This window comes from Anopheles funestus, chromosome 3RL (genome assembly GCF_943734845.2).
Source record: "Anopheles funestus chromosome 3RL, idAnoFuneDA-416_04, whole genome shotgun sequence".
In the NCBI taxonomy this organism is placed as follows: domain Eukaryota; kingdom Metazoa; phylum Arthropoda; class Insecta; order Diptera; family Culicidae; genus Anopheles; species Anopheles funestus.
The window spans coordinates 3,106,215-3,128,742 of NC_064599.1; the positions used below are offsets into that span (position 1 = coordinate 3,106,215).

The 22,528-nt window shown below is 40.5% G+C and overlaps 1 protein-coding gene across 5 annotated transcripts in view; it reads right to left on the reverse strand.

Annotated features, from left to right (window-relative positions):
* LOC125771134 (diacylglycerol kinase 1) overlaps positions 1 to 22,528 on the reverse strand; it is a 73,672-nt gene that overhangs the window by 24,821 nt on the left and 26,323 nt on the right. For all 5 annotated transcript variants that reach the window (XM_049441480.1, XM_049441483.1, XM_049441481.1 and 2 more), the window contains exons 3-4: positions 8,278 to 8,465; positions 8,113 to 8,195 (exon numbers count right to left, since the gene is read on the reverse strand). In XM_049441480.1, the coding sequence (XP_049297437.1) occupies positions 8,113 to 8,195; positions 8,278 to 8,350 (156 nt within the window). In that variant the 5' untranslated portion in view covers positions 8,351 to 8,465. The remainder of the gene's footprint in view (positions 1 to 8,112; positions 8,196 to 8,277; positions 8,466 to 22,528) is intronic.

Genomic DNA, 22,528 nt, shown 5'->3' on the forward strand with positions numbered 1-22,528 from the left:
GATGGAAAAACTCCCAACTCCCCGAGCAATAATAATCCAATTCCCGAGAGTGGAATGTCATGACAATTTCGGAAATTTCTTTCCTCTTTGATGGTGCTCTTCGCAGTAAGTTGTGGCTCAGGTTGGGTTTGGTGAAATCGTTTTTTTTTCTTTTGCAGTGTGCAAAAAAATTGGGACAATCATACAAAAATAAAGTAAGGAAAAAAGCAGATACAACACGGATGTTGGCGCTTCAGGGTAAGCTATTTTGGAACCGCGCATAGCGCTGTTCCGTTTTTACGCAAAATGATTGACTAACGATATTATGGTAAAAGTGTACATTTTTCACGGCGATCATATTAGCTGACCGTATTCAGTGGAACATGATTTCAATTAAGGTAGGTATTTTACGAAAAATTCTCCTTAATTCATTTGAGTTTAACAAGAATACATTTTGTACATTTTCGAAACAAGTAAACAGATGAAATGATTAAATTTTTTCAAGCAATTTTTGATCAGAAATAATGTATCCGTAAGTCATAAATTATACTCAGCAAGCAAATATGCATAAACACAATTCAATTCTGTATCGAGTAACTCATAAATAGACTTCAATTTCAATAGCTAAATAATTGATCTTATCCATGGGTCTTATTGCCCCGGACCGTAATTTCCCTGAGATTATCCGGCACCAGCATTTACTCAATTATGCTCGTTCAAGCGACTGAACGCTCGGAAGGCTTTTTCGAGATAGTTCTGCGCGCTACGTAAGCTTTAGCATTTTCTGTTTCATACTACACCAAAACAAACAAACAGGCACCGATGCAAGTGAGGGTAGCACGATACGGCCTGGGCATGATGTTTGCAGCAACACGTTTATGTTTGCATTCCACCCGACCGCATCTGCTTCGTAAATTATTTGTTATTTATGAGCTGCTACAAGAACAACCAAACAATTCGATATTACCTTCACTAATGGGTGTGTGTGTAGAGAACAAGAAGGGGAAAAAGACACAAAACCAAACAGACCAGGTTGGGTGATCTGTTCTTTTGCAAATTTGAACCTTGACTTGTGAACCTTCCAACCTTTAAAACTGAATCTATTAATAAGCGATTTGATTGGAATGAGTAATCTAAAAGATGTAAATAGCAAGGAAATAATTATATTAGAAGTAATAAACATCAGGTTTTTAACTGATAAGTGACATAATTGCCATTGCTTTATGCTCTTTGTTTCCGGACTTCAATTTAAATGATTGATTTAGAAATGAAGAGATCCTAGAGAAATGTTTTTCCACCATCTTGTTAACTGCTTTGATACTCAAACTTGTTTGTTTAACCATTAGTTTATTTATGTTTCTAACCGATATGCCTTCAATCACTATCAATCTGAAACCGTTTTGCAACATGGTGATCTTTAGTCTAAAAAGGAATATTGGATGTTGTTAGTGTTAATGCGTGCTTGGAATATCCTTCCGAAAGGATAAACCCAAGCGAAACAGATTTTCCTTTACCCGGGAACCTTGTACACACGTACGACGCATGAATCGAATCACGTACGTGTTGCTTTTCACCGTTGTCGTCACCTTTTCTGTGGGTTTTTTTTTGCATACCAGCAGGGCGGTTGGACGATGTTGAAAAACAAAACGGGAGGGTAAAATCGAATCATTGGTGGTTGCCAAACCACCTCGGTGAAGTGTTTTTTTTGGTGCGGTTCTGTCTGGATATTGAACCACCAATTGGATCGGGTCCAAATTGAATCAAACCGTCGGATAATCCAATCTTATATGTGGCTGTAATTACAGATCCATGGGTAGAGGCTGAGATAAAGCAAGTATGTAATTTCTGAGTCGTGAAGAAATTACGTGTAATGGCGGATGTGATTATTTAAGTATTTTATATTTGCTACGCTTCATTGGAAAATAATAATACATTATTGTAATAATCATGTTTTTAAGGTTCCAGACTGAACAAAATTACTAACTATTATGTATTTGCCCAACATTTTATTTGATTCTTTATGTAAATTTGGTTCACAAGTTTATTAAAAATAATGAATTTAAAAAATGTAAGCAAAATAAATGATTTTTTAATGTACAAAAAGAGTGAAACACCTTTTAATATGCGGAAATGAAATGGCAAAAAATACCATCATGCCATGGCTTCGTTAACGATGGCTTCATTGTGGAATTCTAAGAAAGAACGAAAAATACTCAAACAAGCGTGTATCTGATGTAATTATGTATCGAGCGCTAACGAACTGACGACAACTTTATTCACAACACCTTTGGAAAATGATAGTCGCCCAATATCGAACGAACTCGCAAACTTTTCCACCGGAAAATGAACATCAGGAATGTTGCGGAAGCTCATTAGATTGTTTAGTAATTCGTTTGTTACCTCAGCATCAGCTGAAGTGGATGCTGTGATTCGTGGAAAACGTGGAAAATGTGGAAAAAGGCTCTTTAATGAACCCTTCCTCAAACTATGTGCTGAATCGAATTCAAATCTTTGCATAGATGAAGCTAAGGTAAGCCAAACAATTCAGTAAGAAGATAAATTCGCTAAACGTTTCTCGCATTATCCCAGCGAAAGGTTTGCTTTGAAGTGAAAGGGGATTAAAGCGATGTTACAACGAGACATTTCTCATTCTTCAAATGGGTCGCGCGAAAGATTGACGGAACAATATGTTGTGGTAAGAATTTTACCAAATGTTTCACCCTCTGCTCGTCGGTATGTTACAATGCTCGTGTGCAGAAAACTGGCACGGAATTAAGTGCGCTCTGTGAACCCAAGAGAACGCGGGTACTCGCATCGTTGCATCGTTGGCCCCAAAAACTTTCCAAGAGTAACTTTACCCTTGGGAGGGATTCACTTCGGAATTCAGTTGGGCATCCCAGTCCCGTTCTATGCAATGTAGGAAAAGTGGGAAAAATATGTTTGGAACATTCTTACCAAATCTTTAGCGAGGAGCTTCTGCGGCGGCATTGCGTCATAAGCAGAACGACTAAGTGTGAGCGCCATAAAGTGCTGTAAGCATGAAAGCACTTGCACTCAAACAGGCAAGAAATGGTGCACGGTATGGGATGTATGTACATATGGTGTACGGAACGGTTGAAATTTAAAGTCTTAATGCTCTGTGAAAACGTTAAATGATAAAAACCCATTTTTGGTTTATAAATTCTTCGTGATGTTTTATTCTTTTTATAGCACTATAATCTGGGACCTTTCCTGAACTAACTGGATAGTCAATCCCGCGTACCATAGTGAATCAATTTCCCCTTATTTACTATGCTGCAACATCAAAAACAAAAACTAACGAGAAAAGTTGCATTTAATTCGGAGCACGAGAGAGAAAAAAAAACTTCTGGACGCGGAACAACAAACTAAAGCTTTTTACTGTACTATAAACATTTCGAGAATGCTCCAGTGAAGTGAAGTTTTCTAATCCCCATGATTAAGCCACCGACTACGAAGAAGATCTGCCGGAAAAGCTTACAAAGCTACTCACCGTGACAGGTGGAAATAGTAACAGGGCAGATGGGAACATAATTAGGTGGTGAAACATCGCGAAGCAGCAGGCAAAGTTTTTGCTAAACGGCTCACTAATTTGAATAAAATATTCACGATGTTTAAATCATGTGCGAACGCACATCTTAATTTGTACCATCCCGATGGTAACTCTCTAAACGAGCTGCTGATTATCAATATATTAGACCGCAATGTCGTCCAACGAATCGAACCATTTAAGTCTGGTGGGATGGATAAACTTTTGTCCCAAAAAAAAAAATACCACACATTCACGCGAGTGAGAAGTGGTTGAAACTTTACCTTACGTGAACAATGGATCGCAATGATTCGGAGAGCTATTTATCGGCACCTGCAGGCAAGCAAAGCCGCTCATTACCCCACGTGGAATGTGGGTTTTTCAATTTGCAATATCATTTTCCGCATGCTACAGGGATGATTTTGAGTCAAAGCTTCTTCAAAAGTATTTGATGAAAGCAAAGTTTCCCCAAAAATCACAAAACTCCCGTGGGTTCTGACCGTGATACACGAAACGAAGTAGAAGTTTTTCACACCTTGGGTTTTTTTTGCCGTGGCTCATTTTGTTGGCGTGTAAATAATACCACCCAAAAAAAAAGACCTGGATGGTTCAGGTAGCATAAAGAAAACAATTCAACGCCACCGACACCGTTGGTTTGAGTTTTGATTTTGAGAATATTGTAAGAATGTTGCTTTGGTGCGGGGTTTCGGTAACACACGATCCTGCGGTTCCTTTGGGAATGCCGCAAGTTTATCAGAAAAGCTTGAGTGAGGCTTTTTTTCTCTATAACGGTGGTAAGCAGCAAAAGACTCTTTGTGTGTGTCTGTGTGGTAAAGAACAAGGTGTTCCGCGTTCCGCTCATCAATATTCATTGCCCGCGATATTCCAAAGTTCTCAAGAGAACTCAGCTTGTTTTGGAGTTGGAGTTGGAGTTTGGAGGACAAGATTATCCAAATTACCAACCATCGTCCATGGTGCGATTTTGAAACGGTTTTACGAGTGCTTCTTGAGCGTGGATTATGGGATTTTACCAAAATTATCCATTTAAGACACCTGCAAATATTCAATTTGTAATCGTTTACGCATATTAAATTTAAAAAAATGTTATGGAAATGATACATATTAACAGCTTTATGATTATTATGGTTCTTGTAAGTTAAAATTATATTTCGTAATTGAATGCGTTTCATTGTCCAAATCAATAGAACATTTTTCAAACAAACTTTCCTCAGTTTACTATAGACTACTCTCGAACATCAGGATCATTCGGTGAAAAGAACGATTTATGCGTCCCCAAATGATCGGGAGCAAAATGGCAAACGTTTCCCAAGTCAACTTTGTTTCTGTCATCTAGTTACAATTCAATTTAATCTTATTTAGCTTAAACGAAGACAAAAAAAATCAAACCATTTTCCTTCTGTGACATCAGTCTCACTCGGTGTTGCTCAGGAGCCAAGCTGCCGAACATTAAGCCAAAACTCCACACCCGTTCCACATTACATAGGGTGAGGGTGATTTTTTATGACTGGTTGGTAAGAAGATTGTTACGCATGGGTGAAAGTTGGGTAGGAGTGAAAAGTCTGTGAAATCTTTTGAAAGTACCGAAAAGAACATTTGCTTGCCCTTTTTGTCTGGAGAGTGTTTTTTGAGAGATTTTTTTTACTAAACTTCCATATTGAGTACGTAGAAACGTAACGGATATTGGATAACGGTAAAGATGAAAAAACGATAGGAAAATAGTACGTGATAGTGGTGTTATCAATTTGTACGAATTTGGATTTAATACAATTCCATCCAAGTTTTTGATACGAACGATTTTTTGACAACAATATTTAAAAAATATTTACATTTTATATGGTTGTAAAACATTAACGATTCATCTGTAAATCGGGCACGCTTTCATTCACTCATTTATAGTTTTTTTACACAACACGAACACAGGAATAAAATATGACTTAGAAATGTTTGGTAAATTGGAATAAATTATATCCATAACTGCTCATGAATGGGTCATTGTGAACATTAATTATACGACAATGAAATGTACAAACGCTTCATTCTTTAAAGAGCATGTTAGAGGAAAGTGTAAAAATAGCTTCAGTGGTGTGGCAGTTCCTTCCTGAAGGTTATGAGTCCGGCTTTTTGGGGATGATTTATCGTGCATCATAAATGTTCCTTTCGACCATTCACCCGAATGACCGACCGGAAATAAGTTCGGACAAAAACACACTCAACGTTACCAGTACCGTGTTACTGGTTGTTACAACAAGAAGCATTGTTGTGTGTTTCAACTTTTCTTGCTTTCGGCTTACGGTACGGAGCCTTATTTAGCACGCTAAAGGCCCCATTTTGAAGAAACACAAATTGAATTACGCTTGCCGACTGTAGGAGCTCCGAAAAGCAGCAGGAAGAAACAATATTACGACTCGGTTTGCCGACTTGCCGTCAAAAAAACTTCAGATAAATTGATAAGAAAACCACGCTTTGAAGGCGCCATTTGCCTTTGCCGGAGCTGGTAGGCATGGAGATTCCATGCGAGGTCGCTGCAACCGTTTCGCGATATGATCCGCGAAGTGAGTAGATGCCGAAAAACAATAAGGAATGAAATCTGTCGACAAATTGTTACTAGGATGGAGCGACACTTCCTCGGTGAAAGGGCGTTGGGTTGGGCGGGAAGGGTGTTTTGAGTGCTGACAGGCGGTTCTTAGGTGATATCGTTTTGCCAGGTGTTCCACTTTCACTGTTTCAACCCTTATGCTCTTCCCGCACACGCTGCCAAAGATTGGGGATCATTTTTCTTTTCCGATTGATGAAACGTTCTGCAGACGGTAGCGTTTGAATTTATACCGGTACGGTGTAGGTAAACAGGATTTCGCTATCTTTTTGCATACGGTCCTTTAGCTGGTGCCGGAAGGCTGCAAATAATGCTCTAGTTGCTATCCACTTTCGACACGTCGTTTATTTCGTTCAGCGGTGCACAAATTCATACCCTTTTGTGATGGTTGTCTAGTGTTGTTTGTGCTCCTTTCTCTTTAACCCCGTTCGTGAGGGAGTGTGGAAAACAGAGGTTCTGAGGTGTCTTAGAGTCAAGGGAAAAGAGTCTTGTCAGAGTGATACCTTTTAGGAGATATTGTCAGTTTAAAGGTTTCATATTTCTACACTACATGACAATTGAACTCGTAAATTCAACACAGTATGTTTTAAATTTGGTTTAAGAATTTATGCATTTGTATAGTAGTATTTTTAAGCTCAATATTCAGGTTTAAATATTTGTAAATAAAATAAATTAGATATTATTATAATTATTTTATTATTATTCTAATTATGTAGATATTAGATATAATTAGAAATTACATAAATAAAATAGAAAAAATGACGATCCAATTTAATAATAATATTTCTTGATTTTTTGTGAAATTCTTTAACAATGGAAATATCAGAGAAAAGGAACCCGAACACAAGACAAAAGACTTTAGACCATACCTCCTCAAATAAATTTCGACCGATTACCTATCCAGAGATTAATAGCGAGCTCATTCATTACTCTTCCACCAGTCCCCTATGGTCATCGTCACATCGTCGTTGCACAGCCGAGTGAGTGAACTAGATGATAGCGGATACTAATCGTTGGAAAGGTCAAACCAATTCCGTACCCATAATCCTACAACTAAATCCAACCGAAAAAGGGCAGGGACAACTGGCAGCGGCTTCCGTGTGGTAAACCACACGGAACAGCAAACGCAAACCGTAAACGAGTACGAGGATCGTCATCCTTTCCGGTGGACAGTTTTACCCGATATTGATATCCGGTGCCGAATTTCATCCAACCTAGCCCAAAAAAGCAGTCCTTCTTTTAATCCCTTCACCCATTTGACGCATTTTATAGTCGGGAGGGGTGATGATTGGCCATTATTATGCCGATTGCACCCGGGGCTTTAAATCGGGGTCGGACCCCGTTGGATATGGGCTCAAACTTTAAGCGGTAAGATTCATGGGAAAGCTACGGCAGTTGGCAGATTTACGAGCATCCTTCGGCATCGTGCTCGGAGTACGGAAAGCACACCGGTACACATCAAACGAGTTGTGTCTTGTGAAATGGAAGCTCATCCCGATCACCCGGTACGAGGGAGGATTTGCGTCACCGGGCGTAATCGAAAGCGATTTTCAGACCGCCTGAAAATCCCAATCAATATTAATACCAAATTTGCTGCCTTGACGATGAGATGGGGGGGGTGGGCAAAAACAGGGACCCCGTCCGCTGTTCCGAAACCGACTCCGGGAAGTGATTTTTCTTCCCTGTGCATCATGGTGCGAGCGACCGAACCCGATCGTACCATCTGCCAGGTGCTGGCCATAACTTCCATCTGATTTAGCCCAATTCAATTACGATTCGCACCCTGGTAAAGCTATCGTTAGCAGGCGATAAAAGTGTTTCGCACAAGGAAATAGGGCGGAAATAAAATTACCAACCGATAGAATTGGGCATAAAGAGAATTATGAGGAATGCGGGAGAGGACAGGAGAGACTGGAGAAGCATAAAATCTTGATAATATCTCTAGGTAGCGGAACAAACCGTCCGTACTTACCCCGTCTGGATGGAACCGTGAGGCGGACGGTGTGGCCGGTGAACAAAACTCTTGCAGTACATTCTGCAGCTTTTTCGTTGAATCTGCAATCGAGAGGAACAAAAGCGACAAAGCGGTAAGTCGAATGCGGGAAGTTGCAAGAAATTCACAAAAGTAAAAACTCACATGAGGCTAAGTCCTGCAGCTGCTGAAATTCGCTAGGTGAGAGCTTTTCCCATTTGTGTATGTTGGAAGCCATTATGCCGACGATCTGTCTTTTGATGCAATGTTTCTACGCTTTCTACGCTTTATTCACGCAGTTGCTTACGGTTGTGCTTTGATGTGCAAGACAGCTAAGTCATTAGTTGATATATCTGTAAGTGATAAGAAAAAAGTTTATATTGTAAATGCTTCTTCATTTGCACTTGAAAATAATTTTAAAATATTGTACCTCTCAAAGTAAAGAGCAGGAAAGAATGGAATAAAACTGCTTAAATTAATATTAAATTAATTTTATTTGACATTCAGTTCCACATCCAAACCAACATTCGTTCAAAGTCATTAACATAAGTGGCCATAAGATGCAAGCTGCATGCACCCGGTACTTTTCGTTTACATTAATTATAGCATGCACGGTTGCAATAAAAACGTTCGCTTCGTAACGATTCAATTTTACTATTCATCAAATCGTAACGCACAACCGAAGCGGTAGCTAAATATTTGCCAACTCATCTGATTTGCGCGCGTTTTCCTGAGCGAATGCATTGGTGCAATTCATGCGACCAAACATTATCTACTAAGTCATGGATGGAAAATGGAATGAAAATAAAATTCGTTTCCTTGTTCGCCACCTTGCGCGTCTCGCCCACGATCTTAAGAAAATCTAAATGCTTTGTGTCCCTACCGCAAGGATGCATACTCTTGAGTGAAATATCTCGCCGGAATATCATTCTTCTCTTTCTTCTCGGAAATGTAACATACAATCGAGGTCAAGCGTCAGTTCACACTCGAATCGATTTATCTTTCCATTGCATTGATTGCGCCTAGAGTTATGCCTTATTACTGCGACGCATTCCACATGCAAAATATTTGCATAAGTTCGGGGGAAGGGGGAAAACTTCAATGGCGGTGGACGGATGTAAGTTTCTGCTGAAATTCACAACCAACTTCAGCATACATCAGACTTTGATTGGGTAGCGGGAAATATCAACCCCCCGGCTTATACAGGCATGATTTTCCAGCGAACCGAACGATCCGATTCGGAAGCTGAAAAATGCCTCTAATGCAGCATCAGCATAAAAACGCAAACATGTAAAGCATCGCTACGCTTTGGAGAATTGGGCGTGCACCGAGCTGGAATGGAATGCGATTAGCAGTTGGTGTGCCAGTGGATGGATGGTGATAATTCCGGAAGAAACAAGCTAAGTGAAGTGCACTTCCGGGAGATAGAATATAAAATGTTGATAGCGTTATCGGAGGTACATGAGCGTACCCTTCAAAAAAAAGTGTATTGTAACTGATATTTCATAAAAACCTTGGGCTTTTCCAGTAATTGGAACCATACTAATGCTGTACACTAACTGGAAGAGGAAACTTAAATGATAAAACAAATTAAAAGCTTCATGGAAGATTCCTAAAGGTATTTTTAGAATGAATAATTGGAATATATTTAGCTATTCGAACAATTCTACCGAGAATTCTTGAAATCCTGGCAAGTAAGAATTCCAGGAACACAATTATCGCTATTCAAAAAGCGATGGAAATAAACAATGTATTTTTATTTATAACTGCTTCTAAACTGGACTAAACTATCTTAAGAAAACATGACCAAACATTGTTGGCAAAATATTTAACACTTTCATTTTGTTCGTAGCTCTAAAGGGTGCTTGTTAGGGACGCGTGTGGTTTCAATGATTGCTCTACTCGGACTGGTTTATTCTCTCTAAATTTTGTTCTTATTCTAGTTCTTCTTTGTTATTCGTTAATTCAAAGTTCATTATAGCATCTCCCATAACTTAGTATAAATGTAAACATCCAACATTCCGACCACCTAAAATCCGTTATTTTACTTAAGTGGTAATTTTACTTAATCTTGAGTTCAATTCATTATTTCGTAACGGCGTTATAACAACTAGTATTCCGAGTTGTAACTTAAAGTAAGTAATCAATTTCATATTTTACTGCAACCTAATTCCCTTTCCGATATTTTAAATTCACTCAGATTCCTCTTACGAGACGCTCTAGTTCCTGCTATCTGCCCTTTACCCCCTAATTTTCCGTTGGTAATATGCTTAATTTAACCACAGGACGCTTTACGTTCGACGCTTGTGCAGTGCGCAACGTGACCACTCTGACGACTCCATCCTTGCCTGGATGTACTTCAGTTATGCGTGCTAGCGGCCACTTCATCGGAGGCATGTTGTCTTCATGGAGTATTACAAGCATTCCAGGCTTGATCGGAACAGCGGGGTTGTGCCATTTTGTCCTTGCTCTTAGCTGTTGCAAGTACTCGCGCTGCCACCGCGACCAGAAGTGCTGAAGCCTTTGTTGCATCACACGCCAATGATTCAATCGATTTTCTGGTATGTCCTTCAAGTCAATTTCTGAAATATATTTCAAATGAGAACCGGTTAGAAAATGACCTGGAGTAAGGGCTTCTAAATCAGTCGAATCCGCAGATAACTCAGTGAGTGGGCGTGAATTGAGGCACGCCTCAATTTCCGTCAGCAGTGTTGTCAGGTCTTCGTAGCTTGCCGCAGCTGTACCCAGGACTCTGATTAGATGATATTTCATGGAACGTACAGCTGCTTCCCACAAGCCTCCAAAGTGCGGGGCTCGTGGAGGGATGAACTTCCATTTTATTCCTCTTTCCGCCGTCCAGTTGGTGATTGCCTCCTTATGGTTTGACGACTGGAGTAACTCATGCAGCCGCTGAAGTTCATTCGCGGCACCCTTGAAGTTTGTTCCGTTGTCAGAGTTGATCTCTGATACTGCTCCTCGCCGTGAAACAAATCTTCTAAGAGCCGCTAAAAACGCTGCAGTACTTAAGTCAGAAACTAACTCTAGATGCACGGCACGTGTAACAAAGCATACGAACACTGCTATGAACGCCTTGGTTGGTGCTGCTCGTCGGTGATGTGCCTTTATCATTACCGGTCCGCAATAATCAACTCCTGATATCGCGAAAGGTCGCGCCTTATTCACACGTGTAGTCGGAAGAGGAGCCATGGGTTGTATAATTAACTTCGGTTTGGACTTGAAGCACCTTATACATTGATGGTAAGCTCGCCTCACTACTGATCTTGCTCCCATGATCCAAAATCGCTGTCTGATGGTCGTTATCATTAATTGTGGTCCAGCGTGCAATAATTCGGCATGATAATGTTCGGCTAACAGTTTCGCTAACGCATGACGTTTGGCGATTACTATTGGATACTTAACGTCTTCTGAAAGCTTTGCATTTCCAATACGGGTCTGCACTCTCAGGATACCCTTGTCGTCTACTGTAACATTGCATCCTTTCAGCAACGATGTTGTAGCTATGTTCTTTCCCGTACCTAGTGTCTTCAGTTCTTCGGCGAAACTATCTCGTTGAGCGATACGACAAATTGCGTCTTCTGCATGCCTTAGCTCTTCAGACGTCAGCGCTGTTGATTCCCCTTGATGATTTTGTTTCCGCAAAGCAGCAATGTAACGCAAGCAATATGCAATCACTCTTCTCAATTTCGCGTATGTTGAATATCGCGAAAATATTCGATCTGAGAAACTCTCTTCTTTCTCGGACATTACTAACAGCGTGGTTGCACGCTGTTCCTCTACAATTGTCAGTTTACCCACAGGAGGTTCTGGCCACTGATCTTCAGATTGGGAAAGCCAACCAGGCCCCGACCACCATAGTGCACTCTGCTGCAAGAATTCTTCCGGATCACATCCTCTCGATGCCAAATCGCTTGGATTTTCCTTACCAGGAACATGTCTCCACTCTACCCCTCTGGTTAACGCCTGAATCTTTGCAGTCCTGTTGGCAACAAAAGTTTTCCAACGAGAGTGTGGCGATTGAATCCAATGCCATGTCGTGAGAGAATCAGTCCACATGTAGCAAGACACATCGGTTACCAACGCCTCCTTCACCACACTATACAATCTACTTCCAAGTAATGCTCCACACAATTCAAGTCTAGCAATGGTCATTCTCTGCGATAAAGGTGCTACTTTAGACTTCGAAATTAATAGATGAACCACAACTGTTCCTGTCGCTGCCAGACTACGAACATAACAGCACGCACCGTATCCCTTTTCGGATGCATCGCAGAATATGTGCAACTGATATTGCTCGGCGGAATTGGATACTGCTAATCGTGGTATTTTCACATCTTCTAACAGCTTCAGTTGGGTAACAAATGATGACCATTCTTGACTTATTGGTTTTGGCAGCTCCTTATCCCAACTCCAAGGTTTTCCTTCCGCATCTTTCAATGCCCATATCGTCTGCATAATGAGCTTCGCTCTCATCTTGACCGGGTCCAAGAATCCCAACGGATCATACAATCGAGCGATACATGATAAAACATGTGTTTTTGTTTTGACTTCTACTTCGCTTGGTACCCGTACCTGGACCTTTAAAGTATCTTTGCTTGGAGTCCAAACCAATCCTAGTGTTGAAATTGAGTCTTGTTCAGTGGCAAGTTCTAACTGACTGCCGGTTGCATGCTGCTCACTGGGAATACCGATTAACGCTCCATGATGATTTGATGCCCATTTCCGTAAGCAGAACTGACCTTCGTTCATTAACTTATTTAACTGATCCGCCATTTCTCGAGCCTCTTGAACGGAATCTGCACCTGACAACAAATCATCAACGTAAAAATCCCTTTTGCATGCTAACGCCTTTGGGTACTTGCTTCCGTGGTCTTCAAAAATACGCTGTAGCGTACGTACAGCTAGGAAAGGTGCACATGCTGTGCCATACGTCACGGTTTTAAGCTCGTACACTCTTAGCTGTTCTCCAGAATGATCTCTCCACAGGATTCTCTGCAATGCCTTATCGTTGTCATCTACTAGCACCTGCCGGTACATTTTCGCCACATCCGCCACCACAGCAATCTTCTTCATCCGGAACCTCAACTGTATGCATATGATGTTTTCTTGTATCTGAGGTCCGGTGATCAGGACATCGTTCAGCGATCGCCCTGAGCTCGTCTTGCAAGATGCATCGAAGACTACCCTGCATCTCGTCGTTGAACTTCCAGCCTTCCACACAGCGTGATGTGGAAGATAATATGCCACCTCCGAACTCTTCCCCTCGAACTCCGAGTATGTGCCTATACAGGACATATGGCCCAAGCTTATATATTCCTGCATGAACTCCTTATAAGCATCGTTAAGTTCCTTTTCTCTTCTCATTCTTCGCTCTATTGCCAAAAACCGTCTCAAGGCAATCTCCCGTGACTCACCAAGCAATGTTGAAAACTGTGGTAATTTAGGAAGAGTTACAATGTACCTGCCATCTCTACTACGCCGAGTTGTCTCCTCATAATGTTTCATACATGCGATGTCATCTTCTGACGGAATCCTTTCTTCTGGCAAATTTTCGAGCGATACGAGACGATCCATCGAGTTGTTAAAGCGTTCTTCCATCACGCTACAGCAGGCAAGATCATATTGGTTCGTGTCTTCGGGGTTCGTAATCATTTTTCCACTTACAATCCACCCAAGCTTGGTTTTCAATAACCTTGGAAGGTTCGGCGCTAAACTTAGTTGTCCCTGCTCCAACAGCTCAGCAAATATCTCTGCACCAAGGAGTAGATCAATCTTCTCACGTTTATTAAAACCTGGATCAGCCAATACAAACCCTGATGGTATGTTCCATTGCTGTACATCTATTGACCTTGGAGGAAAGTCTGCGGTGACACTTGTTAGCACGAGGAACTCTAATGTGGCCGCATGTGAGGAGTTTACTGATTTGACCGTAGTTGTAACTGTACTGCTTGAGGTCAAGGCCACCGTTCCTACTCCAAACAGAGGTTTCTGTACTCGCGTCTTCCGCAACTTTAACTGTTGAGCTAAACGTTCGGTTATGAAGTTAGATTGAGCGCCCATATCCAATAACGCTCGCGCCGGCACAGGTTCACCATTCCAGTTCGACACCAACACTTGTGCCGTAGATAACCAAATCATTTTCCTTTTCTGCTTACTGCCGTCCTGTAATGTTGCACTAATGGGGACGACTCGCGTTTCACTGACAGCAGATGCATTCTTATCACACAGTAACGAATGGTGTCTTCTTTTACAATGTTCACACCTCGAATGCGATCGACAAAACCTAATACTGTGACCACTCCTCAGACAGTTAAAACACAGCCTATGTTCCTTAACCTGTTCTTGTCGCTGCGAACGGTCCATAGTTGAAAAGGAACTACACTTTGATAACACATGATCAGCCTTGCACACCGGGCACACAATTACTGATGGGTTCGTCGTTTGAACGGAACACGCTAACGATGTTGCATTGTCTTTCTTCGACCGAGGAATTTGATTTCGCACACCACTGACTGTTTTTGCTGGTTTAGTATCAATTGACGTTTTGTTTCGCATAGTACAACTATTAAGGATCTTGATTTGCTTCTCACAAAAAATCATTAATTCCTTATACGAATCAGCTTCTTGGTCAGCCGAGTGTTGCTCCCATGCTAGAAGCGTTTTAGGATCAAACTTATAAATCACGAGCGACGTTAACGGTGTGTCCCAATGCTTTACCGGTTCACTTGTTCGTTCCATGCCTCTCACTAATCTCTTTGTCTCGTTCACTAAACGCGATAATTCTTCGACCGACGATCCATTCATTGGTTCCAACTGATATAATGCCTTAAAATGTTCCCTTTTTATACGCTTGGAATCATCATAGCGTTCGTGTAATGATTTCCACGTAATATCGTAATTCTCAGCTATGAGTTGAGTGTGATCGTATAAAGTAGCTGCGTCTCCCTTCAAGGCTGTTAACAAATATTGCAGCTTGGTTACGTCTGAAAGTTCAACCACCTCATGAACCATGGATGTGAAACGGTCCTTAAAGGTTAGCCATTTTGTGACGTCACCATCGAACGAAGGCAAATTTATTTCCGGTAGCCGTACTTTAGGGCGATACGTAGATGTTTGCAATATTGTGCTACTAGCTGCTGGCATCATTATAGCTTCCGGATGCAAGTTACTCTTAAGAAATCCCTTTACTTCGATAAAGGTTTTATTAAATTGTTTATATTCCTCCACTAAGGCATCTTCATCACAATCGTCTTCATGCAGTAATTGTCTTCGCGCACTAATGAACTCGCTTCTCACGTCCTCCAGCTGCTCCAATTGCACTTGTACTTGCACGCTGTGCCTTTCTGCATTGTAATCATCCACAAATTCTTTAAATTGATCGATACTACGCAAACAGTCACTGTAAATTCTCTTCAACCTGCGAAACTGTCGATCCGTTATGGGGGCAGGTTGAACCACTACCTTATCCCCAGTGGACGCTGTGGAACCAGTCGGCTGGTCCGTGGTAGGCATATTGGTGAATTAAATTATTCCGGTCCGACACTATCGTTCCTTTAATCACCAGAACTTATAATGAGCTTAAAGCCACTAGTTTGTCTCCGATAAACGATGGATTTAATTCGGGTATTGAAAGTACGCATAAACTTATTACCCACACTGTAACCATGTGACGCGCTTCTACGATACCGAAATGGCTGCACTGATATGGCAGTATCGTTTCTATACAGTCTCAACACGCACTACGCGTAAACGTTACACACACATTGCACCTGACGCGCACAGTCTGAGCCAATCAACCACGATGCCGTTGACCTCACAAATCGCCAAAAGTGTCTGCGAATCAATTCACTTCGCTTCACACTAATACGTCCAATCACTTATCAGTGATCATCGGGTTAGAGATCGCTCGCTCTCGTATTAATGTTTCACACGCAGCACAACCACTTTAAGAAATGAACCTTTTACACGTTCAAAGTTCCTTTGCTGCACACGAATGCGTATACCGACGCATCACTAGTACTCTTACAAGTGCGCAGAAAGTATGGTTAATAAGAATTCACTTATTATCCCACAGTGTAATCACTTCTAACTGTTGGCAATGATATATTTTCAACTGTAAGCCCTGTCCCTAATCCAGCGATCCGGTTCGAAGGACCAATGTTCGTAGCTCTAAAGGGTGCTTGTTAGGGACGCGTGTGGTTTCAATGATTGCTCTACTCGGACTGGTTTATTCTCTCTAAATTTTGTTCTTATTCTAGTTCTTCTTTGTTATTCGTTAATTCAAAGTTCATTATAGCATCTCCCATAACTTAGTATAAATGTAAACATCCAACACATTTAGACATGTCCACATTCTGGTCTCTCCAGCAATGAAACCACAAGAAATATTCAAACTCTTGTAGTAAAGAACAAAGTCATCGACCAACCCTTTTTCCATTAACTTTTACCCCATTTGCTGTAGAGTTTATTTTCTTGTGCGTCATGCCTGTTTCGTACCAGTCGTCAATCAGCTAGTGCTATGCCTTGCCTCACATTTGAACAAATAATACATACATCGTGCTAGTTGACTCCGTCTTCCAACTTCCAAGATGATTAGGTTTGAAGCTGCAACCAAACGTACCATTCTTAAGCTGACGTTCTTACGTTATCGCTTCGCTAGAAACGCTACCACACGGAATGGGAAAACGGAAAGTTTACTTATCTGCAGAAGCACTACGTCTATTTTTGGAAAACATTTGCCATTTGCCGCTCACACCGGTTTCCGGAAAAAGAGCGCATCCGTAACCAATGACTCACGATGATTTGCATTTTCTTCCTTTCCGGATGAAGATAATTCAATTTTGTAAAATGAGCCGAACCAATTCCTTCTTCCATTCCGCCAGCTGATGCGCAAAACCCTTGATTGGAACACATAGCCTTTTTTGCATCAGTGGCATGTCGTGTTAGCTGCTTATTGATGGTTGAAAAATCATTCTCTTTGCTCTTTTGCAGGGCGAAAAAAGAAGGTAATAGACGAATGGATCGAAAATTTGGGCTATCTGCCGCACCTCGTTACACACCGAGCTCTCTCGTTTTCTGTGGATTAGTAGCTTTTGGAAAAGGCAAAATCCGACAACAACAAAAAGGGGTTGCTGGTAGGTGATCAGGGGCAGAGGCGCACACACAGCATGCCCGATGCTTTCGGTTTCGATAATACGATTTTTCATTAATGTTACATAATCGTGCCGGATGACGTGCCGAAGATTGACGAAAGCATCGGTACCATGGTGCTGCTGTTGACATTTCCGATTCCTGCGGTTTCCGAAGGGACGGTCGGGATAGTGAAAAATGATCTTCAAAATGATTGAATTTCAATACGCTGATGACGACGGTACTGGATGTGTGTAATATCACTCGCTCAGAATGTGGTTCGCGGAAATTGCGACGTTGGGTTGTTTTTGAGAATGTAAACATTTACTTTAATTCGTAATGTATAAAGGTACTATCAATTTAAGTTGTTTGTCACCAAAAAAAATCTCTTTTGGATAATTTAAGTGATTTAATTTTTAATATTATTGATGAAAGTTTTGAGTATTTTTATCGAAAGAAAATTAAATAACAACAGTAATTCTAAACGTTATTTTATTCTGAATGGGTAGTTCTGTATTAATTATCATAAAAGGATAAAATAATTCCTTTGAGAATATTGCACATTTCAAGAAACAGCAAAACAAAACATCAAACGTGACCTGCATTCAGGCGGCAATCACGTGAAGTAGCAGCTTTGGGGAACACTTAAAAGTATGGTGTTTCTCATTATAGTACGAGATACGCTTTCCTGCATCGCTATCGATCGTTTATAATGTGATTGTTTTAATGAAATTTTCCAGCCGCTTTTGCTATGTTACGTATTGATCAAGGGAAATAAATCAAATAGTTCGTAAATGTACGCACGCCTTCACTAATAAAATACTGCCAAGGGTGGCATTCTTGTCCCCCAAAATTGGAACACGCCACTTTAGGTATGCAACGCAGGCAGTTCTCACACACACACGTGCTGCGGTACGCTCATTTGCTTGGTGGCAAATTGGTTGCCACACTGTGGTCGGAATGTAAATGAGCGACAAAACTTTTTTCTGCCAGCCGCTCGTATTCACCGTAACGACAACCGGGCGTCTCCATTTGGTGTTGCAAGAATAAACGATGGTTCCACACAACGTTGCTAGCGCTCTATAACTGAGCTAGATGCTCAGGACATAATTCACGATGCCGTAAATTGACAGTCTCCGTAAGTTTCTCTCATCCTTACGTACAATTGTTAGAATCCGCGAACCAATCATTTTGGTTTTCAGTTAGAGCTTTTTACATTTTATTATTTTTCCCTTTTTTTCTTAACGTAGTATAGAAAAGTCATTCTGCTTACAAACGGTACTCAGTAATAAATGCAACCAAAAAAATAAAACGTTGACCAAGTATTCGGTGGGATGGCGAGTGAATGGAACCTTAGTCACGCCACTGTCTGCGAAAGGTAATCGTCGTGGTTTTCTTTTTTTTGCCATGGAATAGGATGTGGCTGTTAAAACCGCGTTTGTTGGGAAAGATAGCCGTCGATGTCGTCAACATTGTTTCCATGGTTTTCGGTTTTATGGTACGTTCGATGGGCATGGTCGTTAAAAGTATTTATGGCCAGATCTGGTCTTTTACTAACGATTGGAGGTTAAAGGCAAGTTATCTCGTTTGCTTTGCATGATTTCACACGAACGCGATATGGTGCCAAATTGAAGCCTAATCGATCGTAACGTGTCGTATTTTTTTCAACAATTGTTACTACTAAATAAATACGACGATAAAGGTGAACTAAACTTTAAGACGATGAGAGTCATTTGATATACATCCATTTATTTGCTGTTGATCAATGGAATAATCCAATATAAATGTTAAACAAAATAAATTTACAAAAAAAAGGAAAAAACTCTATCTTTATCTCTCTTTCTATTGTTGGCTGAACGACCCTTAAGATTATGCCGACCATTTCTTGTGCACTAGACTTATTTTACCACGTAGCAGGATACTCAGTCCTTGCTACGGGGAAACGGTTCGGATGCGATTTGATCCCACATCCTGTCGTGTGGAACCGGCGTCTTTTACGTGGCCGCCCCTAAAAATACTCTGAAAAATATTCGGGTCTAGTGTCTATTCCATAGCCTTGCAAAACAGTCGAAATCATTTGTTAAGACCATCAAAAACTGTCACAGCAAAAGCTTTACTATCTTAACGATCGACCTTGCGCATATACTTCACCCCAAAAGCGATGAGCAGTTGAATAATGAATGATTGTCAAACCAACTACCCTCGGGGACGGAAACCCAAAGCCGGCAGCTCAATGCAATCGTATCAAGTAAATCATCTCAACGAACCGTGCGCGCGTAAATCAACGTGGCTACGTGGCTACGGGAGTAACCCGGTTTGCTGCAGAGTGCCGATTGTAGCGCAATTTGCATACGATGCAATGGCGGATGCTGAGAAGAACGGTCGTTTGTGTTATCGTAGATGGAGGATGTGTGATAAAAGTGTAGGTTTTAGCTTCGCCTGTTGCTGAATATTTATGAATAGCGCTTGACGACGGAACTGCTACGTTCCTACCATACTTTTATGTTGTGCAAAAGTTTTCCAAAGAGGTTATTTACCAGAAAAAAAACACTCAAAAAACCCATTGCAAGCGTGAAACTAACACTCTGTTGTATAAACAAAACAGAAGCCCATATACGAACTATTTTGGATAGAGAAAAAAATATATTCATTTAGCCAGACAGGATCAGCAGTAATTGTTAAACCTAGCTAGTTTATTAGTCATTTGAACAAAACAAATCAGGAAGACACGGACTTTTTAGTAAATAAAGTGCATTTATTTGGCTGTATTAAATTTTTCACATGATCCTGTCACTAAACGCTTAGCAATAAAAAAATTCTAAAAATTTGAAAATTTCCTAAGGCTATAGCGTTAGCTTTTTTTGAGAATTTTAGCAAAATTTTATAAACTGATTTATTTTAATGCGAATTGGTTGAAATACGTTTCTTTTCACTTGTTTTTTAGGGACGTTTGTCAAAGGAGTCAGTTCGCAAACGCGACAATTGCTAAGCATGTATTGACGGGGTGATGTATAAAAGGTTTTGAGTTCCGAAATTATTTTTTAATGGAAACACAACGTCATCAGGTACACATAATATTGTGTTCTTAGCACAGATGTTGCAACACAAAGCATATTGTAACATTGTAACGAGTGGCATGTTCGAAGCCTTGCTTTGCACCGTAGCTTCCTGTAACCTGTGTTGGGAGCATGCAGAAATTTCCCTCGTTTTGCCGGAATTGGTCGGAGAACAATTGTTAAGAAATTACCCATTGTTGTTTAATTGACGTCACAAACGAGAGAGAAACCCCCGATGAATGGATGAGCTTTCCGTTGCCGTAGGCGAACATCCCAGAAAGCGTGACGTATTCTTTCCTCGACGGCAAAGGTTCGGTGAAATGGATCAAGCTTGCTTTTACTGTGGTTGAAATGAACAAAGCGAGTGAGAAGGAAAGTTAACACAATCGAGTTTCCAGCCAAGATCGGCCATTATGCGCTTGGCAAACGTTGCACATCCACATGATATTTATCGATGTTGTGCGTCAAAGCATTTGCTAGCGAGTCTTGTGATTTTGTAAGCATAATAATGTTGGTTGCATAGGCAACAAAAAAAGCTATTGTTAGCTCTTTTTGTTAGTATGTTGTGTCGAATAGAGGTTTAAAGGGCTTTCGCTGTGTTTGTAGCTAATTTTGACAATTTTGAACAATGCTAAATATAATTGTTTGTGCATCCACATATATAATATCATGGTTATTTTTTCCTACCCAGAGAGCAGAATTCCATTAAAAGCTTCAAATAACTAGCAAACAATGTGTCAGGATACTAAAGAATTCTTGCTCCCAGCATTCAGACGTATATGTGTTAAAAGAAAAGCTGGATAATAGAACGTGCATAATAAAAAATAAAAATAAATTATGAACATAATTATGGATTAAGTGTAAGTCCTAAATTTTTACTTTATGATCAGCATTGATGTAAAATAAATTTATTAAAAGTAAAAATTTCCTTCAACATCAAATTTTTTTTCGTTATAACTTCCTAAATTATTTATAGGGCGTCTCAACGAATGGAGGCGCCCAGTGTTCGCATCAAATTTCTTGCGCTTGAAGCAACACCACATGCTAAAACGGGTTTACCCCGTACAAGCTCAACTATTATTGAGCTTCTGCCAAACCACATCCGAAAGTGTTGCCTGCTACGCGTCTCAGTAACAGAGCGTAACCGGACGTATGTGATACGGACAAGCAAATTTTCGGACCCAAACTACACGTGTACAGACGCGTATCACAAACGTCTGGTAATAATAATCACTGTGATGATTATAATGATAACAGCAATAATAATAATAATAGTATTACGCTTCAGTAATATGACGGTGCATGGCGGCCGCACCACCCAAAACGGGGCGTCCATCCATCGGAGGATGGAACATTAATTAACGGGAACATGAGTTATGTGACCAACAGACCAACCAAAACCGACCCAACCCGTGCCATAATTGCCAGCTGCGGTGTCATCCCCGGATCAGGATGGGTTTTGTTCAATTATACATGATAATTATCACGTAAGCCGTTGTGGGTTTGCATTCGACCCTGTGTCGTACAAAAGGGATTCGGCGAAAAGCGACACATGTATCCCGGTCATACCGGTGGGTTGCCGTTGGCGACATACATACATATTTTCCGACAGCATACATGGTTGCCAATGACCTATGCAGTGCCTCTAGCCGGTGTTAGGTATAGGTGATCCTTTGTCTTTAGCGGAAAGGGTTTGGCAAACATAGACACTGGAATAAATGTATCGCTTTTGGGAGGGCGAACCAATTAGTGGTGCGAGAGGTGCAATCAAAGATTGATAGGTTATTTGTGATAAGAGTACACTACCATTTCTATGAATTTGATGGTAATGATGCACAAAATCAGGTAATTTGGTCCTTTTTTCATAAACGTAAAAAGAAACATATTGCAATAAGCCTAAATAAAAGTCTGTAATATGTTTCAAATTACATATCGTATTTCATATAACAAAATTTTAATGTTTTTATTCATTACCTTCGCATTTTCACAGATCATATATAAAGTTCTTGTGACGAAACGATTGCTTTTTAGCATGAGTTATTTAAAAATAATAACATTAAACATTAAAACGGGTCGGGTCTTTTGTATCGAAAGGCATAAAGCTTAAAATAAATATCTTCCTTCTCAAATTTAGGATCATAATTTTCAACTAACTGTCTTCGCCCAAAATTCAATTTGCAACTGCCAGTAACAATGACTCCAAACTAACCTCA